Source organism: Sinohyriopsis cumingii, chromosome 17, assembly GCF_028554795.1.
Source record: "Sinohyriopsis cumingii isolate HCF-2022 chromosome 17, ASM2855479v2, whole genome shotgun sequence".
Classification (NCBI taxonomy): domain Eukaryota; kingdom Metazoa; phylum Mollusca; class Bivalvia; order Unionida; family Unionidae; genus Sinohyriopsis; species Sinohyriopsis cumingii.
Genome location: NC_142977.1, coordinates 50,167,635 through 50,187,511, shown reverse-complemented (window position 1 = coordinate 50,187,511; position 19,877 = coordinate 50,167,635). Strand labels below are relative to the sequence as shown.

The following is a 19,877-nucleotide window of genomic DNA, read 5'->3' as shown; positions in this document are numbered from 1 at the left end:
ATATTTTTACTGGCTATATTTATTTGTGCACCTAAATGTGTATACGATGTAAGGTGTATAAACAATTAAAGACATTACAGTTCCATGATTAATCCAAAAATCTATTCTGTTCTGATACACCCAGTTGGTTCAATCAATGACAGTAGAAAGTGGGCTAGGTAAACTGGATTCCATTATCTCCTTGCTTGCAAATAAAGAACACTTACAAGATAATGTTTTGCATTATCTTTTACAAATAAAGAATACTAGTTGCAGTTGTCAGGTGTTGGTTTTTCTGTTTATTTATGTAAATACTCTGCCACAGCTGATAATTGGTCGGAAATGGCAAATTGCATTAGATGCATGACAATTTGAATTATGATTTGTCACATGCATGCAGGTAGTGAAAAGAAAGGCTACAGTAAACAGAACTAATGCACCTGCATTGGCTAGTAAGAGTACTTCAATTCTTAATGTAATATGTATACAGAAAATTTATTTTGGCCCTCTTTGTATGGTAGTTCACTAATACAAATTGTTTGGAATGGCAAGGATTTGGTGGTCTCATTGAGAAATAGAATTTCAGCCAATAGAAAGATTTTTAAAAAATATGTGCAAGCCAAGGAACTCCATCTATAATAAGGTTAATCAAAGTGGTATCTATATCTAATCAGTCACATGTTTTTGAAAAAGTCAGTTTCAGTTTCAACTTTATTTAATTCTTCTGTCAACTAAAAAGAGGTACTTTGTGCATGGAAATCTTAGATACTATTACAAATTAAGACAAATTTTGGGGAATATGTGTCCAGAAAATTGGAGGGTCTGGAAAGTTTTGGATTAATGATGATATTCTATACAGTCCAAGAATCCATGTCCTTATCAGTGTATAATTATAAACTATTGTAATAAAAAGAACTTTGTAATATAATGTCAATCTATTGTAATAAAAAGATACTTTGTAATATAATGTCAATCTATTGTAATAAAAAGATACTTTGTAATATAATGTCAATCTATTGAAATAAAAAGATACTTTGTTCCGGCAGGGGTTGGATAACTACATTGTTTTTGACTGAAGTTGTGTATGGGACCCATCTTGAAAAAGTTCAGGATTTTACTAATTCATTTGCCTTACTAGCCTGAACTATATATACTCACTTATAAGTTTAGGTCAACTCTAGACAACACAGACATTTATCCACCATCACATATTGTGCAAACAAATAAGGGTCTATATTGTTGTTGTATGACTATTAAGAAACTGGACAGACCCAGGTATGCTGGAACATTAATAAATGGAAGATGTTGGGTCTATGCAATTTGCTGTTTGATGTGACTTATAAGCTAGTACATATGGTATAGGCACATGGTGTTCTACACAACAGAACTAATGGAAGCTGTGATAAAACGACACAAAACTGTAGCACTGTTTCATGTGAAATAGGATGAATGGTAATTTAAAATTTCGTGCAAAGTATATGATTCCACTAATTTTCACCAATCATGGCAAAATAACTTTGTGATTACTAGTAATATTCAAAAGTTACTGAATGACATAAAAAGACTGCTCACCTCAACTATGAAATACTCAAATTTTCAATTTATTAAGTTACAATTTTTAGTACTACAAATCTAATATAAAAATGACATCTCCAGTATTTATGTAGGTCACTCGAATACGTAATTACATAAACAAATTATGACTCATACCATCAAGTTTATCCTTTGATTGTCTTCTTCCACTCAATTTCTCTGTCTTTTCATCAAAAGATGTAAAAGGGGAGAACGGATAAGCCGTATGCATCGACAGTCCTCTCATAAAGTTGTGGACCATTGCAGCTCGCCCATCAATGGTTGACATCAATGGTGAATTTTCAAACAGGGAGCTCAGCATTGAGGTCCAAAATGAAGACCGGCGCTTGTTGTTAATGGGTGCAACATCAGAGATTGAGACTGAGCTTCCACTAGATTTCAATGAAGATGATCGGGAAGACGGTTTTTCATCCTCAGACTCTGTCTCGGTGTCACTAGTATCACTGTCCTCATTTTCCTGCATAGATAGCTCTCTTACTAGTTCCTGTTCTGTAGTGAAAGTAAATGCTTTAGGATAAACTATAAATCTCAACAAAAGTGTACTTTCTCCATGCATTTCTCAGTTATTTCTATTCCCCTCATTATACATTACATGCAAAAGTGTCCCCCTCTCCACCCCCACCCCACCCCTAAGGCTCAGAGCCCCCATTCTGCAGCAACTGACTTTTCAAAATTCAGTGAACTGTATTACTGTAGTAATAAAGTAGACACGTTCTAGGTGGTAATTTTTCTCAAATGAGACACAGAGGTAGCAGTGTGAGATGAATTTGAGCAATGTATTTCACGATCTTACTTACTTACTTACCAGATATACTTGCTTGTAAGTGAAGTCCAACTGCAACTAACATAGATCATGATCTGCCATTGCATAATGCATCAGCAGATCTGGGTCTATGCTGTTTGCTCTATTGTTTATGGTACTCTTAATAAAATGCATATACCCTGACCTGCACTGGCAGAGCTGGGTCTGTGCAGTCTGCAGTTGGACACGACTTTTAATCGAGGTAATAATGTAATTCGTCGTTGTCCAGGATAATTGAGAACTCAGCATATTAGGTTATTTCAGTATTATGCATGTGATAAATGGTTGTACTTGTTTTGTGTATGTGATAAATGATTGTACTTGTTTTGTGTATGTGATAAATGGCTGTACTTGTTTTGTGTATGTGATAAATGGTTGTACTTTTTTGTACTTTGGTACCACAACACTGAGCTGCAGTTTTATCTAGAATGCATTTGATTACCTATTATGCTTTATACTTTATAACTCAGGTCCAAATGCAATCAGTATATAAAATATCTACAGGCTAAACAACTCAATAACTGCAAAGCACAGCTAGGCCCACAAAGAAAATATCTAGAGGCTAAACAACTTGATACAATGTGTAACCATGAACTCTCATTGAGGGTAATGAAATTTCACGTTCACTCACTTTGTTAAAAATTAAATTAATGGTTTCCATTTCGTTAGTTAATGGTTTCCATTTTGTTAGTTAATGGTTTCCATTTCATTAGTTAATGGTTTCCATTTCATGAGTTAATGGTTTCCATTTTGTTAGTTAATGGTTTCCATTTTGTTAGGGCTGAAAACAACAAGATTAAGTCTGAAAGTTAATAACCATTTTTTTTCTACACCTCTCACGATTCAAGACAAAAACACTTAAATTATAAGACCATTGTAAACTGGCGACTTAAGCCTAAGATGCAATATCATCAAATAAGACTATAAATAATGATATGATAAAAATAAACACAGTTCATTTGGCATTAGAAAATGATTGTCTCTTACCCAATTCCTCCCTCTCCTGTCGGAGTAATTCTACTGTATCCACTTGTTTATCATCTTGTAGTAGTCGTTTGAACTGAATGCAAAAGGCACTGCCCCATATACCTGAACAAATAAAGAGGTTATTTATAAAGTCCGTTTTTATTGACTATATCCAGGTAAAATCACATAAAGGTAAATACAGTGTACGGTAGTTTTTGAAATCCAGGCTTCAATGGGATCAATAACTGAGACCAGTCTGAACAGTAAAAAAATTCATTGTTAAGAGGCCGATAGCAATTTTGCATCTGCACAGCAATCTGGAATAATAACAATGATAAACAAGCTTTTATTAATCTTGAAGTATAACCCGGAAAGAGAAAAAGTAATTCCTTCCCTTTTCTTTTTTTTGGTATGATACAAATAATACAGCTCTCCTTAATTATAATGAGCTAAATTTTAATTATAGAGCTATTCTGGATATAATACAGTCAATGCCATTAAGTCAACCCTGTTTTAAAAGACAATGAAAACTTTATCTCCATTTTTCATTAGCTCAAAGAAATATATAAATTAACCATTTCATTTAAGTTGAGTATCTGGCTATCACAAAAATACCATTTCTATGAACATAGTTATAAATCCTGCCTTGCTGTCATACTTTTGTAAATAAAACAATTCCTAAATTTTAGGACAAGTAAAATACAGTACACTAGAACATATGAAGCTCACATGCAGAATGTCAGTACATGTAAAAATTTTACATATATGTGAAAAAGCTTATTGTGATCATCATAAAATGAAAAGTTTATATATTTTACATATGTAAAAATGTCAGCGTTCTTTTGAATTGTCATTTTCTGTACCCATACCTACAAACTGTCCCCAACTAGCACTTTATAACATGGCAGAGCCATGTATCTATTTTACTTAATGATTCCTTTCTGTTGTAATTGCAATTTCCATTTCTTCATTTATCAGACATATAATGTCAGTTTAAACACAATATCGACAAAAGTGGTTTATCTATTGGTAAAAAGAGGCCCATGAAGGGACTGATGCTCTTCTGGCTGAAAAGAACTTACAGGGGTTCAAGATAAGTATGTGTGATTTGGAATTTTATCATAGCTTTAACAATTTTCCAGTCATATTGCTACAATATCTGCTGTGAGGCAGTTTATAGCAATGTCTACCACTGGGGCATCATGCCATGAACACGTAGCATCGTGTCCCACCCAGTCACATTATCCTGAGACCAGACCAACCAAAATTAACAAACGTGGTTTATCTATTAGGTAAAACTTCATGCTGATATAACAATTCTGTCAGGAATAGTGATAAGATTTTCAAACTGGCAGCTGTAGCAACCAAACTGCATGTCTGAGCAGCACCATTTTCATTTAAGACCAACTGGACATTATAAGAAGTCATATAGTTGATATAACCATCCAACCAGGAGTAGCGTTACAAACAGTTTCAAGATTTTCAACTAGACATCATAAGGAGTCTTCTGATGAAACACCTCAGCAATATTACTTTTCAATCAGGTGAGTATCAGTAACAATATTTTCAAGATGGCAGCAATGGCAGCCATATTGGATGACAGATCAACACCATTTTCTGTTAGGACCAACTAGACATAAAAAAATGCTTTTAGTGAAAACCACATGCTGATATGACCCTTATGGCTGTCCCCCATGTAGTTTTAGGAGCAGTAGCAATTCCAGGCTTGTGTTAATGGATGGACAGACAGATGGATGGACAATGAATGACAGAGCATCCCATGAAATTCTTCTGGTCTAAAGAGGTTTGTCTATGGCCAGGAGAGCTAAAGAGGTTTGTCCATGACCAGGACAGCTAAAGAGGTTTGTCTACAACCAGGAGAGCTAAAGAGGTTTGTCTATGACCAGGAGAGCTAAAGAGGTCCTAAAAACAATACTGGAATAATAGGCATTATTTTTGGAACTCGCTTGCCACATTTTTTATATCCAAATTAAAATTGTCTCCTTTTATGTAATTGTTTCATCAAGACAATTTTAATAGAAATAGTTGTCAGTTTGTTAAGACTAGAGTACAATATCAGTCCAAATTAGAACCTGATTCTTTAAAAATAAAAATAATAACAATAATAATAATAATAATAGTAATAATAATGACAACAACAATAATACTAATAACACCACCAGTAATAATAATAATAATAATAATAATAATAATAATAATAAAACTAATAATAATAATAAAAGTGCTACCTTGCAGAAAGTGGAGAGGTGGTTCTGGGTGCTGTTTGACAAGATGTCCCATGAAAAACTTGCTTCCAAATAAAACTGGATCCATGAAGGTGCCATACTTAGGCATGCCTATCTCATATGGGCTGAACTCCATCCATTCTGAAAGATAACATGATCACCACATTAGGCATGATTTCATTTTTTTTATAAATTCACTATACCTGATATTAATAGAATTTTAAACATAGTCGAATACATAAACAATAAATATTAATTTATATTTAATTATTCCTCACATCTGTGTGATCCCCTTCTAGAATGAACACCCCTCTTATAAAACCACTTTCCAGCTGCTGAACGGGTGGACTTAAAAGATGGGGACCACTGTACAATCACCATGACTTGTCTCTCAATATCTTTTACTTACCATGAAAAACCATGGCTGAGACATGTTTCTTGACATGAAGACATGTATACATGGGAAGTGGGACACTGCCATCTTTCAGTTTCTCCCTCTGGTCTGTCAATTTGGTATCCAGTCTCTGAAGAGGACAAAACATTACAAAATTACCAGCACACATAAAGAACAGTTGACTCTGACAAGAACAGATGAAAGGGACTGAGCTGTTACTGTATAGATTGTCTAAGGCTTACATATTCATAAGTTTCTGCAACTTCAGCATGCAGTGAAGCAGTGACCTTATTATATCAAAACAAACTTATGCTCAACAGTGACCTCATTTAAGTATTTGGATAAGGTAAATTAAACACAAGTGATTTCCTAACAGTGAAAGAATTTGCAATCTCTATTGCTTATCAACTATATAAATTGAAGCACATTCATTTTAAGCATCTTAGGAATGGACATCTAAACAACTTAGACATCTTAACAGCTTAGAAATGGGCATGCAAACAATAAAACAGAAATCAACATCTAGAACTAGGAATGGACAGCTAAACCCTTAGGAATGGAGATTTGTTTAGGTTAGAAATGAGCATCTAAACAACTAGGAATGGACATTTGAACAACTTAGAAGTATACATCTGAGCAGCTTAGAAATGAGCATCTAAACAATTAGAAATAGACATCTAAACAGATTAGAAATGAGCATCTTGATGGCTTAGAAATGGACATCTAATCAATTAGAAATAGACATCTGAACAGCTTAAAATTCAGTATCTAGACAACTAGGAATGGACATTTAAACAACTTAGGAACATACATGTAGTAAGCCTAAGAATGACATCAAAGTAGCCTAGGAGGAATGGACATGTAACCCTTCATACTGTGATCATTCTAATCACACTTATAGGGAAAAAATATTTAACATTTGAAGTTTTTATCTGTAAATTATATTCTTTCATTACATTGTTGTTTTGATATCTTTTGCTTTATTTACTACTTCATTCATCATCATCATCATAGTCATAATCTTCAAGTATTCACATTCATTGCCTTACCCCTTTCAGTAATGTCTCGCCTACAAGATGACCAAAGAAATCGGTAAAGCTGACAGGCTGACCATGACGTCTTTTCTCCATGATGCGTGACATGTAGCGGTACATACTTTGAGGGTTCAGCAGCCAAAATAGACTGGAGCTTATACTGTTCCTAATTTCACCATTGAGATCCTTTGGAGTCTTTTGGGGCCAGTCTGGGTGAGAATAAAGTGTGGACAAGTACCTGCAGAGAGATGAGATGGTGGTACCATGGACAAATGCATATAGGGACATATCTAAAAGTCCTGGACAGACGATGATGTCCAAGTGGATGAAGAAATATTCTGATAATTTGAAATTAGGCTAGCTGCCCCTAACACACTTATCAAATTCCTACCATGACTTTCAATTAATTTTAAAAATAAGCAGTTCTAATAATTTTGTTTACTAGTAAATTCTTTAGTAATCTGAAACAAATGTATTTGGACAAAATACATGAGTACATGTATAAATATCATCCACAATGGAGATGTGTTCCACCAAATACCACAAAAATATTATTATTCATGGGGTACCTATGTTTGTGGATTTTGTTGTTAATATAAACCATGAATCTAAATACCTCATTAACAATGATTTTTGTGTGGAAACAATAGAAACCCCACCACAATCCATGACTTTAAATACCCAATGAACAAAGATTTTCTGTCAAAACAATAGGAACCCTACCCAAATCCATAAATTTAAATAATCACTTAACAAATATTTTTCTGTGGAAGCAACAGGAATACTACCCCAATCCATGAATTTAAACAACCACTAAACAATGATTTTTCTATGGAAACAACATGAACACCATCCCAATCCATCAATTTAAATACCCACTGAACAACTGCTTTTCTGTGGAAACAACAGGAGCACCATCCCATCCATGAATTTAATGTTTAATGAAAAAGTAACTTTTAGCAAAACCACAACAATCAATACACATGAAAATACATGAATTAACAACACAGTATGCTTAGTAGAGAGCCATGACAGTCAAGTAAAACGTGTTTAGCAGATCATCATGTAACAAATTATTCTTTGCTTGCAAATGTTTGAAACCCATGTTTACTGGTGATCAGAAAATTTGAATGCAGAAAAATATTAGTCCTATGGTAGTGTATTAAAATGTAAAAGAAGTATCTTTAGGGAGAGAATAGGATGTGGCCGAACACTATCCTGCAAGACACTGAGTTACAGCTGAAAGTGAATGTTCTATACACCCTGACTGGGAATGAAAAATGTAAAATTCAGTAAAATGAATGGAAGCCGGGAGTGAATAATGGACAAATAATAATTAAATCTTGATTTGCATGCAGTCTTAAGATCTCAAAAAAAGAATATCAACTTGCAATTTCATTATCAACTTAAAACAAAAAAGAAGCAATGTAACACTGTATTGACTAATGCCAACTTATACCCTAAGCAAAATCAAATCCATACTCATATTTTAACAATATACATAATTTATCCCCCCAGCCAACAACTCTATAAACACATATTGAATTTTTTAAAAATTGTGTATGCATCCACTGTGAAAAACAATGTGGCAAATTATCTTCGTAAAACATGTTTGTCTTATAACAAATGATAAGTTGAGTTCACAACAAGGTGAGAAAGTGATAGAGACTAGGACAAAAGACCTGTATATAGGATTGATAAAGACAACTAAAGTACTGGTATATGTCAATGTGGTCATGTAGGTGCATTTACTCAAATTAAAATGTAATACTAATATAGTTTGAACAAATCTATTCAATCGTAACTGTTGAATGCTCTGCACCTTAAATGTCATCAAAAATCTTCCAGATAAAAATTACTGATCACTGTGGCTTTTTACATTTATGATCACAAGGAACTAGATTGGGTCAAGAAGAGAGAATGTTGGGTCTGTCATAACAAATAACAAGGTAGTTTACATTTTTTCAACACGTCCAGCTTTCATTGTGACATCACAATGCATGACATCCAGTCCAGTTTGTACTGGATCACGCCTTTTATGCTGACCTCATTGAAAAATGTCCACATAATTTAACATTGATGTTTGCAATATTTATTTCTCAGGGTATGTAAATATCACCTCCCAAAAGAAATATGGTTGTATGAGGGTCCAGATGAAGAGAATATACGCCATTTATAGGTATGAATGTCTAAATAATAATAGTACTTAACGCCAAAATGACCTGTATGACTTGTATTATACATGACTGTATGTATTTTCAATATAACTTCAGATAAAGTTACATAAAACAATTCTGAAAATTAGATGAGGAAATTTTGTTGGAAAAATTATGTCTAGCTTGATATTTGAACGAATCTCCATAAGAAACATGAATTAAAAGGTTCAACCTGACATGATCCCCAGTACAGCGGCAGAGAAAACTACACATCTTTTTAGTCCTCTAAGTAAACAAAACTAAATAAACTGGAGATTTATCACTAGAGAGAGGGAAGGAGAGAGAGATCTTGGATATCTTTTTCATAGTCTTGAAGATCATTTAATTATAGACTGAAATTTTTAAAAAAAATGAAAAATGGCAAATAAAAACTGCATGTGACATTGCAACTGTCATTATAATTAGGGATATAGTATTCATTCCAACAATATATTTAATTAAGTTTAATTACCAACATGGGTAATTATAAAACTTCCACTGTTAATTGCTCAGCTATAATTGGTGTGGCCAGATTATAATGATCCACATCAAACAGCTTCGTGTAACATAAATGACACCTTTCCCAGGCTGGAATCTGAAAATGACTTCATATTTTGATGGTAATCATGTTTTATAACAGTGCTGACAGTGGTTATCTATGATAACACTAGATATGCACAGAACATCCACTAAGGCAAGGGCCCTGTTACAGTAAACTGGCCCCATTGCACAGAACATCCACTGAGGCAAGGGCCCTGTTACAGTAAACTGGCCCCATTGCACAGAACATCCACTAAGGCAAGGGCCCTGTTACAGTAAACTGGCCCCATTGCACAGAACATCCACTGAGGCAAGGGCCCTGTTACAGTAAACTGGCCCCATTGCACAGAACATCCACTGAAGCAAGGACCCTGTTACAGTACACTGGCCCCATTGCACAGAACATCCACTGAAGCAAAGGCCCTGTTACAGTAAACTGGCCCCATTGTATCTGAATCAAAGCTGGCTCTAAGCTCTGTATTTTAAAAGCAGATGAACGCCTAAACACTTTTTTTACAGTAAAACACGGATATTAGCATCTCTGAGAGGCATAAATATATCTGCATACTCTGGCATCAACCCAGAATAGATTCTTATGCTGTAATCAACCTAGCATTGAGTGGAAAACATCATAATTGAATATAGATTTTGTTTCTTCAGGAGCAGCCCCATAAAGAGAACAAAAGTGTAAATTTTGGAAGAGAAAAGTTATTTTTTAATACAAATTCACTTTGTAAAATATGTCTAATGCATACCAATATACACTTTAAATAGAGAGAGACAGAGAGAGAAAGTAAGAAAAGGAGGGTGAGAAATACTCTTATCCATACAAGTACTTATACTTCTTTTCATACAAGTAATGTATTAAAAATTGCTTATTCCTCATCTGTATATTTTTGGAGTATAAATTTGATTTAACCTTACCATGCTGATCCAGAAAGTCCAGCTGCATATGTAACCATGTCCAGAATCTCACTATCCACGAGGGCTGAAAAAACCCCACATAGTGCCGTCATGGCCCGAAACCCGCCACCAGATCCTATCACAGCTATTGTGGGAACCTGTAACAGAAAACAGAAAAATAAGTAATGCTGGCATTACACTGATTGCTGAAAAGAAACAAAACAACTGAAACAGCTTGCTATCACAAATCCCCATGACTTTTGCTATATATTTTACACCAGACTATCACCCTCTCACTCACAGCCACAGATAATGACCTAGGAATCATGATGCAAAATCTGATAACAATTTAATACATCTTCCTTACAAAATCACATATATGAAATTTGTGAAAATGTTATTATTACTGAAAGTGAATACTTTTGATAACATCTCCCTCCCAGTAACCCAAGGTTTGAAAGCTTAGAATGACACCTCCCAGTGATTCAATGTGCAGAACCAAGAACACCTTCCAGTTATACATGGTGAGGAAGCCTAGCATGAACTTAGAGATCAAAGGTGAAGCACAGAATGATTCCTCTCAGTGACCTAAGGTGCAAAAGTATGGGATGACCCCTCCCAGTGACCCAGCATGTGGAAACCTAGAATGACCCCACCAATGATTCGTGGTGTGGAAGGCAAAATGACCCCTCCCAGTGACCAAACACACAGATGCCTAGAATGACTGTTCCCAGTAACAAAAAGTGCAAAAGCCTAGGATGACCTCTCCATGAAACAAGGTGCAGAAGCCTAAAATGACACTACCCAGGGTGCAGAATACTGGAATGATCCATCCCACTGAACAAAGGTACAGAAGCCTAGAATGACCCCACCAAGGTGTGGAATCCTAGAAGGACTCTCCCTGTGAACAAGATGTGAAATTCTTGAATGATCTCTCCAGAGATCCAAAGCAAAACATCAAATGGCCCTTTCCAGTGACTCAATGTACAAAGGCCTAGAATGATCCCTCTTAGTTACCCAAGTTGCAGAAGACTAGAAAGACACCTCCCAGTGACCCAAGGTGAGGATGCAAAGAATGATCATTCCCAGTGGCCCTAGGTATGGAAGCCTTGAATGCACCCTCCTAGTGACCTAAGGTACCAAAGCCTAGAATGACCCCCTTCCAGTTTGGGCACAATGTCAATACCAGAAAAATTCCTTGCCCCAGAAGCCAAGGACAAATGAAACAAACTCCCAAAGAAACAAAATTTGTATTTCTTGCTTGTAATTTTATTTTGTAAACTGGATATTAGGGAAAATATGTATTTTTTGTTTTCATGAAAATGTTAATTCTTAGCAAGTTGAATTATTTATCAGACCTGTGAATCTAATTTGTATTGTAGTTATGAAGTTTTTAGCTATTTCTTGGAGTCCAGGCTGAGGATGTGGGGGTATTAGATTATGAGAAAGGGGTATATTTAACATATTGCTATAGAGAAAATTCTTTTAGTTATAAATATGTAGAGATTTTACCTCTTTCAGTGATTCTGGAGCACAATTTCCCAGGATCCTTTGCATGGCTTCAAATACTCTTTTCCTCCTTCTCTCAAGAAATTCCTTTTCCATGTCACATAATGTCAAACTGTACCTTAACTTGGGATCATTACTGAAATAAACATCATCATCAAATAATCAAATACAATTTCAAGACAAGAAATCATTTTTAAATATGATAATGTATAAGAAGCTAGATTTACAAATAAGGTCATCAACTACAATTACCAAATAAGGTCATCAACTACAATTACCAAATAAGGTCATCAACTACAATTACCAAATAAGGCCATCAACATATGCATCTAAACATGTTTACCAAACTTTCACTTGTCTACATTAAGTAGTGCTTGTGCAGTCCTGCTAATAATACACTTCCAGGAATTAATGCACACATACAGATGCATGTATGGATGGACTGACAGGACTAAATCAAGATACCCCTGCTGGAAGCAGTGGTGACATAAAAAGGGGAGGCAACAACAAATCAAGCTCGGAAGAAAAACAAATCCTAAAAGGGACTTTGAGATGTACAACAAGCATAAAGCCATTTAAATTTGCCATCATCACCATTTTAATTTTATGGATGAAAAGGTAACTCTGTAATTAATTAAAACTTGCTTGAAGAACAAATGTGGGGAATTATTTTCATGTATTAAGAAAGAGAGAGGCTTCTTCACAAGCTGTGATAACTCACGATATAATAAATAAAAAGCAAAACTGGGATTTTTGTTAAAGTTGATAAAAATCCAAATTTTAGACAAGTAGAAAAAATTGGGACACTTTTGACCATGGAGATGCAAATTGACATCTGTTAAAAAAAAATCAAGTACGTACTCATTATCTGCCCATATTTCAATGTCCACTTCAGATGTCTGAAAAATAATAGATTAAGACAGTACAAAAGAGTGTCATGGAAGTGAGTGAGAGGGGCAAATATATATCGTATATACTCACTTATGGGACCAGTCCAAATGCAAGCTGCACAGACCCAAATCTGCCATTGCATAAGGTGTTGCTAGATCTGGGTCTCTACAGTTACTTAGGAGTAATCAGCACAACAAACAACATGGACCCTGATCTACTGGCATATAATGTGACAGTAGATCAAGGCTTATGCTGTCTTCAGTTGGACTCGACTTATGAGTGAGTACTTGTGTTACCACTTTAAAAAATTGTATAAATTGTTTATGGTTGCTAGGTATAACTTACTTATGGTTGCTAGATATAGAAAATTTGATTCCCTCAGCTGACTGCCCATAACTTTTATAAATGTTAAATTAACATAAGTTTGCAATTTCACATCTATAGGCCTTGCTTTTCAGTTACCAGCCACCAACTCTAGAGGAAGCTCCCCATCCTCAGATATAATGCAACCCTGAAGTTCTGGAAACCTGACATAAGTAGGTTTCATACATGGAACCCTTTGATCCTGGGCTTCAAGAATCAATAATGAGCTTCACCTGTGGACTAATTATGAAGATTTTGGTGAAATTCAGACCCAGGAAACTCAATTTATAGAGGAAAAACACAAATATATAACAATGTTGACTCAAGTAATCTTGACCTTTCACCCTCAGACCCCAGGATCAATAGGGAGCTGCTCCTGTGCTAGTGATCTCTACCTTTTGAAGTTGATGAAGAAACTTCGCTTACCACACAGAAAGAAAAATCACATTCTCAGCTCATGACCTTGACCTTGAACCTAGAAATTACAAAATTAATTAGATTTTGCTTTCAGCAATGGCTAAGCCAGATACTGAGTTTGCAAGGGAAAAAAAACCACAGTAAAGCAAAACTAGATTAAGGATGTCACTATCATTATATTCCCTTCTCACCCCCATACATTCAGTTCTGGGGTGGGATTGGGTGGCTGGGATAGACAGAAACCTAAAAACATATGCTTTCCCACCTATAAGTAATGACAGTTTTATTTCAAGCATTCAGTTGTAACAATTCTTATTCATTGACATCTGTTTCCATACTTGGATAATTAGAATGTATTTGAAAGTATAGAAATGGAAGATATTTATGGTAAATCCATGTACTGTAATGGGAAGGTTTTATAACTTTTCAGGACTTGGAGATTCATAGGTTAAGGTTAAAGGAATATTGCCTATTAATAAGTCTGGTGTTACCATGGAAACTATTTGATTTTTTCCCCCAGTCACTGTGACTTTTAACCCCAAAATCAATAGTATTCTGCCTTACCTTATATACAACCTATCCATAAAGTTTAGTAACTGCAGATCATGTGGGCAACTTAACTTTTTGCATCGAAACCAAACTGGTAAGAAAGTGACACAAAAAAATCATCCCATAATATGCTTTGCTTTATGGCAGGCATATAAAAATCTTACACAGACTTTTAGTACTGATGTTTATGAGGAGTTGACAAATCATACAAACTTTTAATACTCAGGTCTATAAGGAATTGACAAATCATACACTGACTTTAAGTACAGATGTTTATGAGGAATTGACAAATCATACAAACTTTTAGTACTGAAGTCTATGAGGAACTGACAAATCATACACAGACTTTTAGTACTAAGGTCTATGAGGAATTGACAAATCATACATATACTTCTAGTACTGAGGTCTATGAGGAATTGGCAAATCATACACTGACTTTAAGTACAGATGTTTATGAGGAATTGACAAATCATACAAACTTTTAGTACTGAAGTCTATGAGGAACTGACAAATCATACACAGACTTTTAGTACTAAGGTCTATGAGGAATTGACAAATCATACATATACTTCTAGTACTAAGGTCTATGAGGAATTGACAAATCATACATATACTTCTAGTACTGAGGTCTATGAGGAATTGACAAATCATACCCTGACTTTAAGTACTGAAGTCTATGAGGAATTGACAAATCATACATAGACGTCTAGTACTGAGGTCTATGAGGAAGTGACAAATCATACAGACTTTTAGTACTGCTGTTTATGAGTAGTTGACAAAACATACACAGAGTACTGAGGTCTATGAGGAATTGACAAATCATACAAAGAATTTTAATACTGAGGTCTCTGAGGAATTCACAGATCATGCAAACTTTTAGTACTGAGGTCTATGAAGAATTGAGAGTTCAAAACTTTATTAGTCAGTATTTTCAAAACCACCAAAAAATGGAACTTTAATACAACAGAAACATTCATTTGTTTAAAATTCTTTAAGTTTCTTACAAAATGTGAATGAATTTTGGGCAATTTCACATATGAATGTCAGATAATAAGCATTTGAAGTGTCAATTAGTACAGAGCAAATGGGATTTTGAGAAACTTGATACATTTCTGGCACACAAGCAGACAAAACAACATGTTCATTTGTTTCAAGTCAGCAGATAGAACAAGTCTGATATGGCATATCAAGGTGATCAGGTGAGATGTATTCACATACCACATTCAGTGAGTTCTTTCTCCAAATTCAGAACAAAACAGTTTTTAATATATTACTTACACTTCATATATGTTTTCCAAATATTTTAACTAGTGTGAATGGAATTATAAACAAGGGATTTAAAAAGTGATTTTGGTGCAGTGAAGAATATCGACGTGGAAGTTGTTTTAGACACCAAAGTAGTTCTATACAGTTCAGATGTGTGATATGGAAATACTGATTAAACACGTGTGAAAACTTTAATGGGTACATAAAGGGCTAACCATTTCATTTTTTAGAGTGAGCCTGGCATATTTTTCTTAATGTCCACCCCAAAACATCTTGAAAAAATTACCCTAGTTCTGATTTGTATAAAGAAAGAATTCTATCCCTTATATTATGTTACTTCATTTTTTTATCTTGAGATAAAAGTAAAACATTTTATCCTGGTTTGAAAGAAAATCCCAGCTCGACCCCACCCCATTCCCTCCCTCTGAAGATTAAATGGTTAGTCCCTAATAAAAGCAGATACAGCACTAATTTTGCTGCAGTCCTTCCATGGAAAGCATTTTAGTTATGGCTAAAGTATTACGTACATCGTTGAACTTTACTGTTTGTTCGATCTTCTGATGTTGGAGATCAAATTCTGATAGAAGAATGGTTTTTGTGCTGAGATGTTCATCTACGAAGTAGTTTGCATCCATTAGGACTAGCTCTGAAAGAACAAAAGAGAATAAAGTTGGCAAATCCGACAAATATTATCCTAACAAGAAAAATGTACTTTCCTCAGTTAATAATGTATATACAGAAAAGTTGTTTTTCTCATTTGTAAAATACAACTTTTTATGCAGTGAAAGACTACATGCTACACATAATGTGATGGATATACACTATGTGATAGACATACACAGATATCTCAATGAAGTCAATTCCATGACATCGCTACACACAATGTGATGGATATACACAGATATCTCAGTGAAGTCAGTTACATGTCATTGCTACACACAGTGTGATGGATATACACCGATATCTCAATGAAGTCAATTACATGTTATCACTACACACTATGTGATGGATATACACAGATATCTCAATGAAGTCAATTCCATGACATCGCTACACACAATGTGATGGATATACACAGATATCTCAGTGAAGTCAGTTACATGTCATTGCTACACATTATGTGATGGATATACACAGATATCTCAATGAAGTCAATTACATGTCATCACTACACACAATGTGATAGATCTCAATGAAGTCAATTACATGTCATAGCTACACACAATATGATGGATATTTGTTAATCTTACCCAGCTGATTTTTTGCGCAGAGGTTAATATAAAACTTAAAGGTTTCATTCCAGATGGGATTTACATCATTGTCTTTTGCTGCGGTCCTCTGGATCCCATTAGGAGATGTCCGGATTTGTAATTTTACATATGGATCTGGGACATCCACTGAAAAAATATATCACCTAAAATTTTAAGTAATTATTTAACTGGTGCTTCCCCAATTATAAACTCAAGACATTGTCAAAAGCTGGTCTGCTACATTTACAAAATTTTAGTCCATTTTTAAATTAAGAAGTTTGTATCACGGATAAGTCAAACTGCTGGTACTTAAATGTTTAGCAAGTTAATGTATTGGCTAAAATCAAGCTTCACTTTATAATTTCAAAAACGTAAATTTCATTACAATAAGACACGTACATGTACTCCCATAGTAACAACAAACTTGTTGATAGAGTGAAGTGTCCTTTATGAAAAATATAGAAAATTATTGTAATATACATGTATTTTCATACTTTTTTCTTTTTCTATAATTTCACATGTGACAAGTTTCCCATGATGCAAGAAATGGTTACATACAGCTACCTCTGATGGGACAAATGTCTGACAACAGTCCAAACATTTTCTGATAACCTGATGTATGTGTATGTGTGCATGTGTGTGCATATGTGTGTGTGCATGTATGTATGTATGTATGCATGTATATACAATGGCACCAAAACTGGCAGAACTGTATAATTGTGTGCCTGTTTATGAAAATAGAGCAATGTATTATAACACTTTATAGTGAAACTGCCTTTTTAATGAACTACACTACACATCCCTCCCTCATTATAACACTGTGGGACCATATAATATACCACTTCATAGTGAGACTGATTTATAATGAAGTACAATACAAATTCTGCCTCATTATAATGCTGTTCAGGGGAACAATGTAGTACAGGACATCACTTTGCAGTGAGACTGTCATATAATGAAGCACATTATACAGTAATTCCTCAATAAAAAAAACATTCTTGGGAGCCATAGAGTTTACCACTTTATAGCGAGACTGTCTTATAATAAAGTACAGTATACAGAAATACCTCCTTATAACACTTTATTGGACCCATGGAATTTAACATCTGATGTGAGGCTGCCTTATAATGAGGTACATAATACAATAGTCTCACCATTTTAAAGTGAGGCTGTCTTATACATACATCACACAAAAATCCCTCATTATAACACTGTTTATGGAAGCAAAGGAATATATGACTTTATATTGAGACTGCCTTATAATGAAGTACATTATGCAGGTTTCCCTCATTATAATGCTGGTTATTCATGTGCATACTATAGTTTTTTACAGTTAGATTGCTTTATACTGAAGTATATTATGCAGTACTCCCTCATTATAACGATATATATGGTAGGCGTGGAGTATACTATTTAACATTGAGACTGCCTTATAATGAAGTCAATATGCAGTACTCCCTCGCTATAATGATGGCTTTGGCATGCGTGTAATATACTACTTTACACTGAGAATGACTTATAATGAAGTCAATATGCAGTATTCCCTCATTATTATGCTGGCTATGGGACCCATGGAGCATACTACTTTATAGTTAGACCACCTTGTAACGAATTACATTGTACAATATTATACAAATAATTCTACTAATACGTAAAATGCACTATACCATATCTGACTTAGGCCCTCAGAAAGGAAGTGACTTGGATGAAGAGTTGCTGTGCGTTTTTGAGACAAATCTCCGATTTTTAATATTTCAAGTAATTTTTTTCTGAGATTTCATCATGTATATTCTGCATTTTAGTTTAACAATATCAGGCTGCAATACTTGGATATGTTTTTATTTTAATAAGAAATTGTGTTTACGGACATTTCTTCAAGAGCGGTTATGCTGATTCAGTCTGGGTTTTAGAAATACATTAGATTCACCAGTGACTACTCTTTTGTCAGCTGAAGAATTGTGGTAAGATGCACATACAGCCATAAAAGCATCTTCAGAGCGGTTTTTATAATTTTCACTTGTGTAATTGTGGTCATGATAATCCTTTTATACAATTCTGTTTAAAATACGTGTATTCTTATATACATACTCACATAGATCTTTTACCCATCCTTTTGTTATGTTTCGGCCCCTTACAACTTTGACGTAGAGAATAAGACAGGGCTGGTGATCAACCTAGGAAGATATGGAATATAATATTTAAAATTAGTGAAAAATTCAGAAATGTACAAGTGATTAGAAATAAATGTATTTGAAACCTCCTTTTTATTAATAGGTATCAAATTCATGAAACGAATCAATCCACAAAATTAAACAGGCAACATGTATTTGTGCGAGAGAAGAAAAAAAACAATGAAAAGTTGAAGATCTGTAAAGTTAATCTACGGTGTGATTGTCTTGACATTTTGAATTTAGCAACTGTAACAGAATATAGAAGGCAATATTCAAAAGCCTTCTTCGTACAATGGCGAATATTTGCACACTGCAAATGGACAAGTCAAACCAGTCAAAACAGGCTTGATCATGCAAAACTGTGCGAAGGACAGTGTGATATGGATTTTTAACATAGCTTTAACACTTTTTCAGTCATATCGCTAAGATGTCCTCAGTGTGACAATTTATAGTGATGTATAGCTATGGGCCATCATGCCGCAGACATGTAGCATGATGCCCCACCCAGTCACAAAACAACTTTTCGAAAAATCAAATCCTGAAGGAATGACAAATGAGAAAATGTTTTCAGCCATGAATGATTTACAATGTCGAAATTTCAAAGTGAACTATTCGTATCAATGGAAAGCAGGACCAACTGTATGTAAGATTATTGTCCACTCACCGATGAAGTTTTTTTTTTTGGAGGGGGGTTTATAGCGCTGCATTCATTCATTCATTCATTCGTTCATTCATTCATTCGTTCATTCATTCATTCATTCGTTTGTACGCTCTGATGTTCATTTGTTCCTGGATTTGGCCCTCTGTAT

General features: G+C 34.6%; 1 protein-coding gene across 2 annotated transcripts in view; it reads right to left on the bottom strand.

Annotated features, from left to right (window-relative positions):
- Window positions 1-19,877, bottom strand: part of LOC149778672 (cytosolic phospholipase A2-like) — a 69,348-nt gene that overhangs the window by 17,626 nt on the left and 31,845 nt on the right. For both annotated transcript variants that reach the window (XM_089939474.1, XM_089939475.1), the window contains exons 4-14: window positions 18,990-19,071; window positions 16,898-17,044; window positions 16,175-16,293; window positions 13,023-13,060; window positions 12,165-12,297; window positions 10,674-10,810; window positions 7,030-7,252; window positions 5,996-6,110; window positions 5,590-5,727; window positions 3,362-3,463; window positions 1,690-2,061 (exon numbers count right to left, since the gene is read on the bottom strand). In XM_089939474.1, coding sequence (XP_089795600.1) covers window positions 1,690-2,061; window positions 3,362-3,463; window positions 5,590-5,727; window positions 5,996-6,110; window positions 7,030-7,252; window positions 10,674-10,810; window positions 12,165-12,297; window positions 13,023-13,060; window positions 16,175-16,293; window positions 16,898-17,044; window positions 18,990-19,071 — 1,606 coding nt within the window. The remainder of the gene's footprint in view (window positions 1-1,689; window positions 2,062-3,361; window positions 3,464-5,589; window positions 5,728-5,995; window positions 6,111-7,029; window positions 7,253-10,673; window positions 10,811-12,164; window positions 12,298-13,022; window positions 13,061-16,174; window positions 16,294-16,897; window positions 17,045-18,989; window positions 19,072-19,877) is intronic.